The sequence below is a fragment of the Lygodium microphyllum genome, chromosome 7, assembly GCF_053477565.2.
Source record: "Lygodium microphyllum isolate KBCC chromosome 7, Lygodium_microphyllum_v1.1.10, whole genome shotgun sequence".
In the NCBI taxonomy this organism is placed as follows: Eukaryota; Viridiplantae; Streptophyta; class Polypodiopsida; order Schizaeales; family Lygodiaceae; genus Lygodium; species Lygodium microphyllum.
The window spans coordinates 41,882,755-41,898,334 of NC_141141.1; the positions used below are offsets into that span (position 1 = coordinate 41,882,755).

The 15,580-nt window shown below is 40.2% G+C and overlaps 1 protein-coding gene across 1 annotated transcript; it reads right to left on the reverse strand.

Annotated features, from left to right (window-relative positions):
- Positions 1-13,701: 13,701 nt before the first annotated feature.
- Positions 13,702-15,209, reverse strand: LOC148033385 (uncharacterized). The gene is made up of 2 exons (XM_087681296.1): positions 15,048-15,209; positions 13,702-14,955 (listed from the first exon to the last, which is right to left on the reverse strand). Exons 1-2 carry the CDS (start codon positions 15,207-15,209, stop codon positions 13,702-13,704), a joined length of 1,416 nt encoding a protein of 471 aa, XP_087537422.1.
- Between the last annotated feature and the right edge of the window lie 371 nt (positions 15,210-15,580).

Genomic DNA, 15,580 nt, shown 5'->3' on the forward strand with positions numbered 1-15,580 from the left:
ACACAATGAAAGAAATGGTGAAGAAGTGTAAGGACAGCTCCCGGAAATCCAAGGCAAGTGCAAAAGGCGGAAGGTGCATGTTTAAGTGCAAGGCGCCCCTGAAATTTTGTAAAAGAGTGCGAAGCCCCCTCCTATGCAAATTGTAAAATCTAGACGAGCATAGGTGAAGGGATATGGTGGAATAGAAGGAAATAGGAAAATAGGACCTTGGCAAGATGCTTGGTCATGTAAAAAGGGGATGGGTGCGCAAAAGTTTTAGGGCTTGTATATAAACCCAAAAAGTGAAGGAGAAGCTCATTCTTTGGTGTGTGGCTAAAGTGGTCTCTTCTTCTCCTCTTGTCTTCTCTTCTTCTTGCTTGCTTGTGCTTGTGCTTGAGAGAGGGAGTGTGAGAGGGTGAGGGAGTGAGTGAGTGTGAGAGACCATGGTGGAAGAAGCTCTCCATCTTCTCGTCTCTTCTTTTGTTCTCTTGTCTCACATGTGTGGCTATTGAGGATGAAGCAAGGTGGAGGATTGATGATGCTTGAGCTTGCATCTTGAATCATGGAGCTATCGAAGGGCTTGGGAGAGGAGGCTACTCCATCGAGCATCAAGGTAAGTTCACTACACTCGTAGGATCGAAGGCGTGTTGGCTAGGTGAGAGTTAGCCATTTGTGCTCGCTTAAAATGCTTGAACAATAAGCGGTTTGTGGGTCTTGGCAGTTGAGCTTAGCCTAAGCTTAGACTACATTTGGGGTTATATTGCCAGGACCAATGGATTCAAGCTTGAGTACTCGTGCGCTTCAAATCGAGAATTGAAGTAGGGTTTATCCCCAAATTGGTGCTCTTTGTAGGTAGGAGATTTGGGAGTTTAATCTTCAAATCAAGACTTAAGTATTTTTTGTTTTAAATTATTTGGAAAGTAGGAGGAATCATTTCAATAATTTGGTTGTGATTTTTGTTGCATTTAGAGTAGCCTAGGATTTGGAAATCAAAGCATACCATTGTAGGGTTGCTTCGATAAATAAGCCCAAAATAGGGGCAAAAAGTGGAAAAAAATCCGCCAAAAAAGCAAGAGCAAGCATGGGGCAACCCTCGGGTGTTGGCCTAGGGATATAAGACCCAAGGAAGGGGGAAGGAAGGCTCCTTTTCAGTACAATATAGAGAGAGAGAGAGAGAGAGAGAGAGAGAGTCAGGTTTTGTGACAGGGCACCACAGGAGTCAACTCCTTGATCCTCATGTATGGGCATTTCCATCATTCCAAGTGAGCTAGACTTGACCCCTGGATGTTGTTTAACGTTTCTGTGAAGTTTGATAGGGAAGTGCTTGCTGCCTCGGATCGAATCAAGCAAATTTTATTCCTTGTCGGTGCACTCATCACGCGGAATCGGCTTATCCGATTCCTAGAATGGGACAATCGACGCAGCCGATTGCCTTGGGGGAAAATCGGCCCGTTTGATTCAGACAACTGAAAATTGGGTGAGGAGATTGGATGAGGAAATCAATTTGTCCAATTGGCAAAATTGGTCATTGGCCCAAGAGAATTGGCTCATCCAATTTGGCTACGGTCCGATTCTGAGAATCAGACAATCGGACAAATCCCAGAATACAAACCCAAAATTGGCTGAAGCTAATCAGTCCGTTTGATTTTGAGAATCGACCAAGGTTGTATTTAAAAAAGAAAAACAAAAAACCACAATTGACTGACCCTGCCAAATCAACGCATAAACCGTAGCCCAAACCAAGTAGGATGACATAGTAGAAATGCTAGCAGACCCAAGAGTGGCTAGTAATTGTGCTTAGAGCTAAACTAGGCCAGGATGAAGAGAGCGGAGTGAACATGATAACTATTTCTTTGCATTCACACACACTTTGATATGAACACTTGAAGGGCATTGAAGAAAGTTGAAAGCCTGATTTTGCACTGTGCACAGAAAAGACATCACACACATAGTGAGTGAATATAAGTTGATGATTGGTTGCAATAGAAAGGAACGCACTCAAAGATAATAACAATACCAACCCACCAGTAGGAGACAACCCCAAACATAGAATGGAACCTCGAACCACGAGACCACCAAGAAGGGCAAGAAGTGAGCACCATTGGAACCACAACTGTCTTCGACCTACTCAATCTCATAGGCAGCCTAGCAGACCAAGAAACCATCAACATGGCAGGAACAGACACAAACTTCAAAAATGATGAGCTAGATGTGAGGGATTTCTTGATCATGATCCAACAAACGATAGGGCAATATGAGTTGCAAGCGAAGGTAGATCATCAAGGTAGGCCATCCTAGGAGATCATAGCCGACCTTGCGGAAGAGAGAAAGCTAGCATATGAGCATCAATGACTACCACATGAAGGTGAAAAAGATTGCAGATGCACTTGCTTCCATCGGGTCGCCAGTGGAAGATGATGATTTAGTTTCTGTGACCTTGAATGGTCTAGGAAAGGATTATGCACAGTTTCGGACATCCATTTCAATTTGTGAAAGATTTCCTGATTTTGAGGAGCTGATTGCTCTTCAAATTTCTGAGGAGCAAAGAAATGGTGGTGCATCTTCTTCAGGAGGAACTTCAAAAGAAGCTGTCTTCTACTCAAATGCTGGAAGAGGTAGAGGCAGAGGTAGAGGAGGCCGATTTGGAGGCCGTGGTAGAAATCAGAATATGCAGCAAACTCAAGAAAACCAGTCCTATGGAGGAGGACGTGGTAACTCTAGAGGCAGGGGGAGCCAAAGAGGTCGTGGTGGATGGCAAAGAGGCCAACATGCAAGCAGTAATGTTGAATGCTACTACTGTAGTAAAGTGGGTCATATGGCTAAAGACTGTTATAAAAAGCAGAATGACATTATGAATGGAAAACTGCAACAAGGGAATTACGCATCTTCTAGTAGACAGGGTGATGACAGAAATGAGCATCTGTTTATGGTGCAGCACATGAACAATTATGTGACAAGTGCAGAAGAAAGCAACGATGTATGGTATGTTAACTCAGGTGCATCAAACCACATGACACGTCATGCAGAATGGATGGAGGATGCAAGGAAAATGGAAAAACCAGGATTTGTGGAGACTGGTGATGATATTGCACATCCTATTGTGCAGATTGGAAAATTTCCTTTGTCTATGCAGGATGGGAAAATGAAATACCTGTCCGATGTATTTCATGTCCCAAATATCACCAAGAATCTGGTTTCTGTTGGTCAAATGGTTGAGCAGGGCTTGCAGGTCAGATTTAATCCTCATGGATGCTTTGTTGAGGATATGAAAAATAAAGGTCGCTTGATAGCAAAAGGAAAGAAGAAGGGAAAAATGTTTACATTGGATGCAGACATGCCTGAATTGAGTGCAGCAATGTTTGCACATGGGACTGGTGTAGTTGCAGATATTGATATCTGGCATAAACGCATTGGTCATGTTAATGTACAGCGACTTAAATCAATGCAGGCCCAAAATATTATTGCAGGATTGCCCAAATTCAAGGTTGCAGAAATGCATAAGGTATGTGAAGCCTGTCAATTTGGAAAACAGGCAAGGAAACCATTTTCTATACATGTTCAAGAGAGTGAGAAGCCATTGGAATTAATCCACTCTGATGTGTGGACTACTAAAGCTGCATCTCTTGGAGGCTGTCATTATTTTGTCACTTTTATTGATGACTATAGCAGAAAAGTTTGGGTGTATTTTATGAAAAAGAAAAGTGAAGTTTTTGGGCACTTCAAAACTCTTAAAGCTATGGTTGAAAAAGAAACAGGGCTGCAAATAAAATGCCTAAGATCAAATGGAGGGGGAGAGTACCTCTCAAATGAGTTTGCAAGGTTCTTGCAGGAGCATGGCATAAAGCAGCAATATTCATGCACTCATACCCCACAACAAAATGGAATTGCAGAAAGGAAAAACAGGCATATTGGAGAGGTATCTCGTGCCATGCTCAATGAAAAAGATTTGCCAGATTTTTATTGGGCTGAAGCAGTTGCTACAGCAGTCTATATAATGAACAGGACTCCCACTGCAGCAATACATGGGATGACTCCAGAGGAGAGGTATATTGGTAGGAAACCAGATATTTCTCATTTGAAAATTTTTTGTTGCATTGCCTATGTACATGTACCAGATGAGTTGAGATCCAAGTTGGATCCAAAAGCTGAGAAGTGCATCTTTATTGGTTACTCTCTGCAGCAAAAAGGGTATAGATGCTATAACCCTTCTACTCATAAGTTTACAGTGAGCAGAGATGTTTTTTATGAGATGAGTAGCTGGTATAAACCAGTAAATGTGATTGATGATATAGATGCACAAAATGGTAATGCTGCACAGAATTCACAGCAACAGTCACAAAATATTAGTGGACCTGGAGCGTCCTCTAGCAGTGGTTCACATTCTTCGCCATGGACAGGCAGATTGAGATCAGGAGAATCTTCTCAAAGCAATGCAGATAGTGGTATGCAGGTATCACGAAAAGGAAAAGAGAAGGTTGATCAGCCCATGTTTGATGTGAATGCAGGTCACTCTTATGTGGATGGTGAATCCAGTGGCTCAAAACAGAGCATTGATGATGAGTTGGGTATTCCTTCTATTGTTACACCTGGAATAAGAAAGACCAGGGATGTTTTGAGAGCACCTGGGAGTGAACCTACTTTGCACAGGTCTACGAGAGCTAGGTATCCTGTGGATAGGCTGAAATATGATGGATTTACAGCCATTCACTATGCATATATGGTCAAAGTGATACAAGAACCAGAACCCACTTCTTTTGAGCAAGCCATGGGAAAAGAAAAATGGGAGAAAGCCATGGATGAAGAAATGGATGCCTTGGAAGCAAATGCTACATGGGAATTGGTACCTTTGCCTAAAGGTAAAAATGCAATTGGCTGTAAGTGGGTTTATAAGGTGAAGCACAATGCAGATGGTTCTGTGAACAGATACAAGGCAAGATTAGTAGTCAAGGGGTATGCACAAACATATGGCATTGACTATGAAGAAACATTCAGTCCGGTTGCAAGGATGGCAACCGTAAGAGCAGTCATTGCTATGGCTGCATCAAAGGGATGGTCTTTACATCAGATGGATGTAAAGAATGCCTTCTTGCATGGTGATTTGCAAGAAGAGGTCTATATGGAGCAGCCACCAGGTTATGTGCATGCTGTTCATCCTGAGTTTGTTTGCAAGTTGAAGAAAGCCTTGTATGGCTTGAAGCAAGCACCTAGAGCATGGTCTGACAAGATAGGACAGTATCTTGTCACTATTGGCTTTCAGATTTCCAAGGCATATTTCTCACTTTATGTGAGAAAAACAGAGAAATGTATTATGCTACTTGTCATTTATATTGATGATTTGATTATAACAAGTGACAGTGATGAAGATATCCTTCATGTGAAAATGCTATTGAAGCAGAAGTTTGAGATGAAGGATTTGGGAGAGCTGCATTATTTCTTGGGCATTGAGGTGATTAGATCACCAAGTGGGATACAGCTCTTACAGAGGCAGTATGGATTGGGCATGCTGTCCAAATATGGGATGACAGGCTGTAAGCCTATTTCAGTTCCTTTGGAGCAGAATGTGAAGCTGAGCACAGACGCAGGTGAGCTTCTAGAAGACCCTACTATGTACAGACGCATAGTAGGAAGTTTGATTTATATGACTATTACCAGGCCAGACTTGAGCTATGCTGTTGGATTGGTAAGTCAGTTTATGCAGGCTCCAAGGAAACCACATTTGGATGCGGCTAGATGCATACTCAAGTATGTGAAGTCCACATTGCAGTATGGACTATTTTATGAGACTGGGGTTCAGATACAGTTGCATGGATACACTGATGCTGATTGGGCTGGTAGTATTTCTGATAGACGATCTACCAGTGGATATGTGTTCTCTTTTGGGAGTGCTGCAGTCACTTGGAGCAGCAAGAAACAGCCTACAGTTGCCTTGTCGAGCATAGAGGCTGAGTACAGGGGTGCAGCAATGGCTACATGTGAGGTAGCTTGGTTGCATAAGCTACTTTACGATATGCATCAGCCTACAGATGGGCCAATTGTCATTTATTGTGACAACATGAGTAGTATACACTTGGCAAATAACCCAGTCTATCATGTTAGAACAAAGCACATTGAGGTGCATTATCACTATGTGCGGGAGAGGGTTTTACTAGGTCTTATTGATCTAGTTTATGTCAGCACAGAGGATCAGGTAGCTGACATATTCACGAAGGCATTGGGCGCAGAGAAGCTGCGCAAGTTCAAAGACCTGCTTGGTGTGCAGGAATTGGGATTGAGCTCGAGGGGGAGTGTTGAGATATCGAGCTCCACTCGTGATACGCCAGGGTGACCGTTGTGTATTTATGTCACCGACTTGTCAGTTGCAGACGCGGTTGGTACACCGCCCATGAATAATAGCTACATGATAGCTATCCTTATCTACTCTAGTTCGTGGCTCAGTTAGTATGCCACCTTAGTTAGTTGAGTTTGGTTTGAGACCCATATATAGGGTTCTTCTATTTCTTTGTACTAGAGTTCTTTTGGCTTACACAACTAAGAAGAGGAAAACTGTTTTCAGCCTCCACCCTTGTGTATATTCCCCCATTGTGCAAGCAAGAAAGCTACAAGTGAGACTCCTTCCTTCTCTCCCACAATCTTGACAGTCCATTCAGATCAGCAGGCGCAGATTTTCAGATACAGGTTGCTGATTTTCAAGAGGCAATCCACGATTTTCAGACACAAGTTGCTGATTTTTAGGAGGCAGTCCACGATTTTCAAAAGGCAGTCCACGCTGATTCCTTCCTTTGACTATGGCTTCATTTGCAAGTTGTCATGCCCATTCTCCCACAGCCTTATGGATGAAGCTCTGATACCATGTTCAAAGAGTAGAGAGAGAGAAAGGGAAAGACTCCATATCCATGAGCCTTCAGGCTCTCAAGCTCATTCCTTCATTTTCACACACTAAACTGAAAAGCACACACACAAGATAAAGTGACCTAGTGTAAACGTAGACTAGACTGACTAAGTCTAGTCAGGTCACTGACTGACTACTAGCCCGGACTTATTTAATGTAGTCACATGTAGACAGCTGTACATACTAGCTGTCATAGAAGAGTAGAGAGAGAGAAAGGGAAAGACTCCATATCCATGAGCCTTCAGGCTCTCAAGCTCATTCCTTCATTTTCACACACTAAACTGAAAAGCACACACACTACAAGATAAAGTGATCTAGTGTAAACGTAGACTAGACTGACTAACTCTAGTCAGGTCACTGACTAACTACTAACCCGACTTATTTAATGTAATCACATGTAGACAACTGTACACACTAGCTGTCATAGATGTCGGTCATAGATGAAGACACACTGACGGTGAGCTTGATTTCTAACATGGTCTAGATTTCAATATTCAGGTGTAGTTTAGTGTCACTTTGTCGGATGTGGACACTGCCATTAAAGGAGCACAAGAAGTAGACTCCCAACTACAAGTGACCTATACCTCTCGAACCAATCTTAATATGGGTCTAGTTTCAAAAAGTAATTTGGCATTTACCAATGGCAATGGAAGTCAAGGGATAGCTATGACTAACCTAAATGTGAAAGGAAGCATGGTTCACAACGTGTCTTTATTGCCAGCTCCTCCTAGTGTGACTATGCCTATGGCTAGTCAGATGGCTCCACCAAATGTTAGAGGCCAAGCAGCAAACTCTAATGTTATTTCTATGAGTCAGAAATCAATGCCCAATCAAATTGTTAGGCCAATGGAATGACACATAGGCGATCACGACTATGAGTCAAGTGCCTTTAATGTCCTTGGCAAAGTTAAGGATATGATAAAACACTATACTGACATGATTTTTGAAGAATATTGACAAATAGCTGTTGATATTAATTTTCTTATAATAATAAAAAATCTAATAGAAAGCAGACGCCCTGAAGAGGATGCACCATCAAGATTTAGTTGTACATGGTGTGGCAGCCAATACTATCCTAGAAATTATTCAAACATCAAATGTGATATTTGTGAGAAGTCTGACTATTTGGCTGCCACCTGTTGGAGTAAGTGATGGGACCTAAAATGGATTGGCACTGGCTTTGGCAGTAGCCGAACCTCATGCACACAATAAACAACTCCACCACACGGCCTCGCGGTCTAGGAGCGTTTGAGACTCACTCTACATTGATCGATTCTGCGTTTGTATCGAGTCATAGTCCAACGTTTACTATCCTTCTCCTTAGAAAGAGATCCCATAACATATAAGCATAATACCTCGCAACACAAACATAGGGAAGCACCTCTCAGCTGATCATCGCGGCTCCATTGCGACTCTCCTACACCTCGGGGATTGGCCCCAATATGCATTGCCCTAACATAAAGTACACACAATACTCGCTTCACTCTTTCATTTTGAACGTATTCCAAGATATACGATGTGTCCTTACCAAAAAATTCCCAAAGACTGATTGACTAGCCTACAGATTAGGCTATCTTCCACACTCAAGCGTAGGTTATCATAACGAAAAACATGTGCTATGCATCCAATTCTTCATATTCCAATATCATGATTTATATGCACATGCAAAAGTGAATGATTCTAATGTGCTCAAACATAATTTTCAATCAGAAACATATCGTACACAACCAGGCTTTCCAATGCTCCTTTACTAACTCGTTGCGGTGATGTAAGGATAGCACCGAGACAATGCTCATGCTACTATTCTCTTAATTAAAATGCAACGAACCCTATATCATGCTATGTATCAGCAAAATCAACAATAAACAGCACTCAAATCGCATCATTCAAACACCCTATCCCCCACGTTTAGGTAGTGCTCCCGTTGCATAGATGTAGAGGTTCATTTTGTCATGTTTTGATATATAAAAAGCAATAAATCACAAACTTTGACAAAAAGATAGGACAAACTGAGGCTAAACCTCATGCTTTGCCACTACTATACATTCACCACTATTCACATACTAAAATCAATAATCACTATTATTTTTTTATTTTCCTTATATCAATCATTTCAATATACAAAAATTCAATTTTATTTTTGTATTTTTTTCCATAGAAACACATTTTCCCCACCCGAAACGACAAAACCATCATTTTACCCTTAAAAATCGCATTTCAAATTTTACGAGATTTAAATAGCGCATGTAGATCATTATGAAATCAAAATTTTCTGATAAATAACAATTAAACATGATGCAACCAACACTCAAACAATTTTTCATCACATAAAAATATCATTTCCATCATAAAATATCAAAAAAACTTAATTTTCTTCATGAAAATCAAAGTTACATCTTCATTACTAAAAAATCAAATTTTTCATGCATACACCAAACACATTGAGATCTAGTATCAATATATGTTTCACTTGATTGAGAGTAGGATAATAGAGTATATCTACTATCCAATGGAAAAGAATGAAGCAGATAATCTCGCTAAACCTCTTACAAATGATCTGCTTTGAATTCATCTTTAGAGTCTCAATATTGTGGACCGAGAATATAGTTCACCTTTGTTGAGGGTATTAGATACAATCAATACCCCACCCGTGTAAGGTGACACCAATGATCTACAATCCTCTAAGATGTGACGCCCTCATTATGAGAAGAAACCATGTGTGAGCCTAAGTTGGGTCTTGACTTGTATATCAAATGAGGTCTGTGTAACTAGATGGAAAAAATGTACATCCCAACAAGAACATATTGTGAATTAGGGAAATGACTTATTACATAAGTCGCCTTTGTAATAAGTCATTTCCCTAGCTTATATCCTTTCTACTCACCTATTATTTTGATCTAGTATGATAGTTCATTTTATTGAAAAATTAAACCCATATTTTATTTGAAAATATACACAGTGATATAGTTTGATACAGGAAATTTTTCAATGACTATATATAAGAAAACAAGAATAAGAATACCCAAGCCTAGCTTACATTACTATAAGTATAGCAAAAAATGTATAAAAGATATTTATGTTAGTTGGAAGCCATCTATTTTGGCTTCTAATATGGAACAAACTACACACTATATAAACGGATCATAAATCATAAGAGGAGGTATCATAATCATCACCCTCTTCATCGTCCTCCTTATCATGCCCCCCAACACCCCCTACTTAACTCCCTTCCTCTCTATCTACCTCATTGCGTTGCCCCTATAGATGTAAAAATATATAAACTTAGAAATAACTAAAAAGTTCAAATGCAAATATTTTAAAAAACAACTCTACTTACCATGATTTCATACCACCTCTATTCCATGAATACACCCTCCTCATATAAGTACCTCCCATGTGTCAAATCTATTGGAATGACACTTATAAGTTGTCTCATAGCTAGTGGAATTTCAATCCACAGCAAAATAAAAATACCACAAGTATCAACAAAGTTCATCACAAATTTAGCCACAAAACAACTTAAAGATACCTTCAAACTTCGCCTCACATATCCACACCTAATCTACAATCCAAATCACTCTATATTGATTCACCATGCCTCCCTTTATTGTGAGCTTAAGATCCCATGCTCCACCTTGTTTTATTCTTCAATCCACTCTCAATCATGTGCAATAATCAATATTGGTATAGAATTCAAGCCTTGTTCTACCCTACTCTTACTTCCCATAGTTTACTTTAATTAATGACCTCTTATTTTAGCAATCATTTTTCGAATCCTTTCTTGTACCCCACGATCCACAAACCTCAAATGCACCAAATTAGGAAACTTCTCTTTAAAGCTTAGTTAGGTATTGGTTGGTGAAGCATTTAAAACAATCTCTTGATAGATTAACTGCCATGGTCTCTAAAATAGGTATTCCTTATGACTTTAAGGATTAGATATCCACTCATCCTCGTCAAACTGCACATAGTATCACATAGTATCTAAAATAGGTATTCCTGATAACATTAAGGATTGGATATCCACTCATCCTCATCAAACTACACATAGTATCACATACATACACTTCACATCTCCTCACACAATCCCCAAAATATCCTAATGATGCCAAGCAACAACTCAAATGGATATCCTCAATTTAGGGCTAAAGTTTCTCCATCCCCCTTAAGTAGCCCCATTTGCTTGTAGGCCTCATTCTATGACTAAAAATTGACTAACATACTTGGCAACTTCAAATTATCAACAAGTTAATACAACTTACACAAGTAGGAGACCAACTCTCATCAAAATAATAGCATAAAATATTACAAAAAGTACTTCTATGTCAAAGACTGGCATGCCACTTTTTTCTTTCCTCCTTACACTTAATAATTGTAACATTTCAATGTGATTTAGCACCACATGAATATACGCATAGCTAAATGTGCCCATAAAGCCATGTCTAGCATTTGCATCAATGGTTCGATTCTTATAATGAATTAATAACATTACAAGGAAGAATTACAAATATGAGACAAAAAAAATGAACATTTCAATGAGCTAAAACATATAGTTAGGTACTCTAAAAACAAATTTTGTACATAGTTTGGTCAATGAAAGATATTAAACAATAAAAACAAAAGAAAATGTAAAACTTTCAAAAATCAACAATTAGAAAGTAAAATGAAATGATGTGGCATTTTCGTTTTTTTGAAAAATACACATTAACCATTTTGGTTCCCACTATTCACTTATCATAGTATGTCCCACCCAAAAAGATCCAAGAAAGAGAATCCAAGGAAAAAACACACTTTTTAAAAACTTTGGTTCCTCCTCTCTTAGCTCATCTCACCCTTGCTTAAAGTGGCTAGACTTAATTACCACCAAGCTCGCTTTTCTCCTTATGACACAGTTTTTAAGTCCAAAATTTCCCATGATCATACAAATGATAAAGAAGCTAAAATGCTCTAGATATGTCTTAATTCTCTAAGTTCCTAGTTTTGATTGCCACTAAGCTCATCATTCTCTTATGAGACCATGTTTTAAGTCAAAATTTTCCTAAGATTACCCAAATGATGAACATGCCAAAATTGCTCTAGATATGTCTCAATTCTCTTATATTCACGTATGAATACCACCATCAATTTTGCCTAATTCAAGGGTAGAGATGTAGTTGCTACTATCACCACTTATAATCTTGTTGCAAAAGCCGCCTAATTCAAGGGTGGGGATGTCATTGCTACTATTGCCACTTGTAGTCTTATTGCAAAAGCTACAAGATGATTTGGGGCAAAATGATAAATGCATCCACTTTATAGAACCCAATATATCATGTGAAGACAACTCGCGTACAAGTATATATTCTAGCTTTGTAAAAGTTAGAAAAAAGTAAATGCGCTATCAAGTGGATCTTAACATGATACAAGTCATATAAAGAATCAAATAGTCAACAGTTTTTCAACTAATGCAAACAAAGTATAATCTTGATCAAATCATCGTATCATTTTGTGTACAAGATATGGGATCAAACTTTAAGATATGGGATCAAGCTTTAGGAGAAAATTTGAGAATTTAAGTATGATACACATGGATATTGATACCTAGCCAAAGAACCATTCAATGCTTATGACATTAGCACAATTGTTGAGTGACATGACATACTTTTAAAGAACATTGAGAGTCAAATAAGTGTTACTCCTCCCACCAAGCCCTCCTCTACACAATGAACTGACTTGTTGAGAACCAAAGAATTGGTTCCATAACTCAATTTCAATTTTATTGATAATTGTAATTATTTGAATTGCTTATCACCTAAAATTTGAAACCATTGGAGAATATATTTGAATCTTAAACTTTTAATTAACAAATTTTAATTAAGGAGTGTACTATTCATAATGTTATGAGGAGATATCACAAAAACATTCATTGAACTTACAAAGCCTAATTTCAAAAAGTGGTTCCTAAACCTCAAATACTATAATTTCAATGAAAGACCACAATTGTAACACTCTTTGTTGGAACACTTTATACTAAAATCATCCTAACAAGGCCATAGCCATCATTTAGATCATCACATGCTTGTCATCCAAAACTTAGCTACCTCAAAACAAATTTAAGGAAAGAAACAAGGATTGCACCATGCCTAAGATGGAAGACTTCAATCGATGAGAGTGTCAACTCCAACATTACGAACTCCCTAAGTTCTAACACAACTTAAGGTGTACAAATAAACCAACCACACTATTAAACTTATGCATGTGAAATTTACTTGACACCTACTCGTAAATGTAGATAATCTTTAATTAGATAGATTGGCACCTCTAACAAATGAAAAACACAGGAGTCTATCTTTATGGTGCGATGGAACGCTCGAGATCGATTGCAACTTGCAAGAACGTAAGCTCAAATGGAAGGCAACAAATCAATGAGCCTAGGTGTATTGTTTTTGGGATTGTTGTTATTCTTAGTTGTCCTGATTTTTCCTCCTAAATGGTAAGTCACGCCACACACAAAGCAAATAACTAGACTATATATAATGTCTTCTCAACAAAGAAATCCCATGTAAAGTGCCACGTGCATTTGCTTGCAACAGCTCGAGAAAGTATGGCAAGTCTACGCGTGGCATGGCCCTTCATCTTGATTTTGAATTTTTCCCTTTTCCTTTTTGTTGGCGTGGAGGGGAGGAAGACAAAATAGACTACCAAAAAGAACACAAAACTTTTAGGACTCCTGCCACTGATCCCCCCCTCCTCCCCCCATCAAGACATCACGTTCAATCCAACACACACCCCATATCACACTCAGGAAACAGTAGGTAGGCACGCACAGCTCAGAATACCCATCACTAATACACTCATCCGCTTTGCAATCCCTTCCTCTTTCCTATGAAACTACCCAGTGACGCCAATATGCGCTTCCTCCTGCTCTTCTTCATCCTAGCCATGGATTCCCCATCCACCGAGCTACTGATCTCTTCTTCTACTGCTGCCAGCTGCCAATCCACAGAAGAAGAACCAGAAGACTGCAGCATCCCATCACACAGCTTCAGAGCTCTCCCAGCATCTTTGCCATCGGATGACGATACATCCTGGTTTGATGGCTGCTCATCCACCACCTCTGATGACTGCAGCTGAGATTCCTCTGCACAAACTACTCCTCCTGCAGGAAGACTCTCTGGATTGGTTGTCTCCCCCATGAAAGCATGACCCGACCTCAGTGCAACATCTTCAGCCTCTCTCATGATGGCTTCTAACTCCAACTTTGCCTGCTCTAAGTTCACATTGGCCTCCTCTACCACTGGGTTTGCTGCTCCTGCTTCCTCTATTTGCTGCTGCAAGATCAGTGAAATGCCCTTGTTAGCCTCATTGGCATTCTGCTCGGCTTTCTTCAGCTCGAATTTCACCTTATCAAGCTCAACCTTCACTAATGTAAAAGCTGTATCCATGTCTACCTCTCTGTCTTTCATGTTCACTAGTTCTTTCTTGAGGTGATCCAATTCCTCTTGGAGATGTTTTATGGTGGATTTGTAATACTCTTCGGTCTCAAATGCCTCTCTGAGCTTACGTTTGGTAGCCTCTAATTGTGCAGATAAGGCACTCACAGAGACATCACTTGATTCTGGAAATTGCTGTGCAGGCCGGCCGCTCCCCTGCTCATCCCCTTCGGCCTTCTTTGCTGCAAGCATCAAAGCTGCTCTGTCCTTATTTGCTTCCACGCATGCCATTTTCACAAGCAGAAGAGACTCGTTTGTCCCTGAGATTTCCCTGCTCAGCTGATCCACGCGCTTGGCATTGGACTCGGCCATCGAGTTGGCCTCCTCGGCTGCTCTGATGGCAGCATCTCTCTCTGTTTGGGCAAGTAGAAGCTCCTGCTCTAGCCTCTGCAGTTCTTCCTTTGCAGCTTGCAACTCAGCTGCAAGGGCTCCCACATGCGAGCTGAAGCTTCCGGCTTGTTGGATGCCATTCGCGTTGTTATTGCTGAAGCCCCCTTCTTTGATCCACGAGTCTTGATCTGTAAACACCACGGCTTTGATCTGTTTGCGCTGGTCCAGCACTGCACCCTCAGATAAGATCTCATTTGTTACACCTGTTTCGCAGGATCCATGCTTCTGCATTTTGATCATACAAAGGACTTAGCCTCACAATCAAGTCTAGTAATCGACAAAATCATCCACAGGTGAAAAACTGCAACATATCATACCTGATCAGGCACTCCTTTCATCCTTGCATCAAACAGGCTCACAGCAGCCTTCACCGATTCGTAAGGCAACGAGGTATCGATTTCTCCTTTTCTCTCCTTGTCAGCAGGATGCTGCAATGCACCTTTCTGCGTTTCCATCCTCTCTGTCACCACACCGGGCATGACAAAATCAGAATGCTCTCGGAGTGTTGTTGAATCAATTTGGGGGTTTGGGAGGGGGTGGTCGCAAATTACATCCTCATGAATCACCTTGATGTGCAACCCCACATAAAACAACAGGTCAATGGGCTACCCAGAAAGATTGGGAAGGTCGACAAGCACCGGCATCCCAATACAGAATTACAGGAAGAGCACAGACAAGATAACCATAAGAGCATCATAAGACAGTCATCAGTAGTATTAGACCCTTAAAACAGAATACAGTAAGAATGCAGAGAAGATGATCAGAATACCTTCTGGGTTGTGAAGTATCAGAATTCTTCTGCTCCTGCGGTATGTCAGCCAGAATTATGTGAGCCTATAACATAACGCAA

Bases quoted from the DNA above. Each gene is read 5' to 3' on its own strand.
- LOC148033385 (XM_087681296.1), bottom strand. From the start codon at position 15,209: ATGCCCGGTGTGGTGACAGAGAGGATGGAAACGCAGAAAGGTGCATTG. The intron at 14,956-15,047 runs GTATGATATGTT...ATCAAAATGCAG, and splicing joins TGAAAGGAGTGCCTGATCAG to AAGCATGGATCCTGCGAAAC.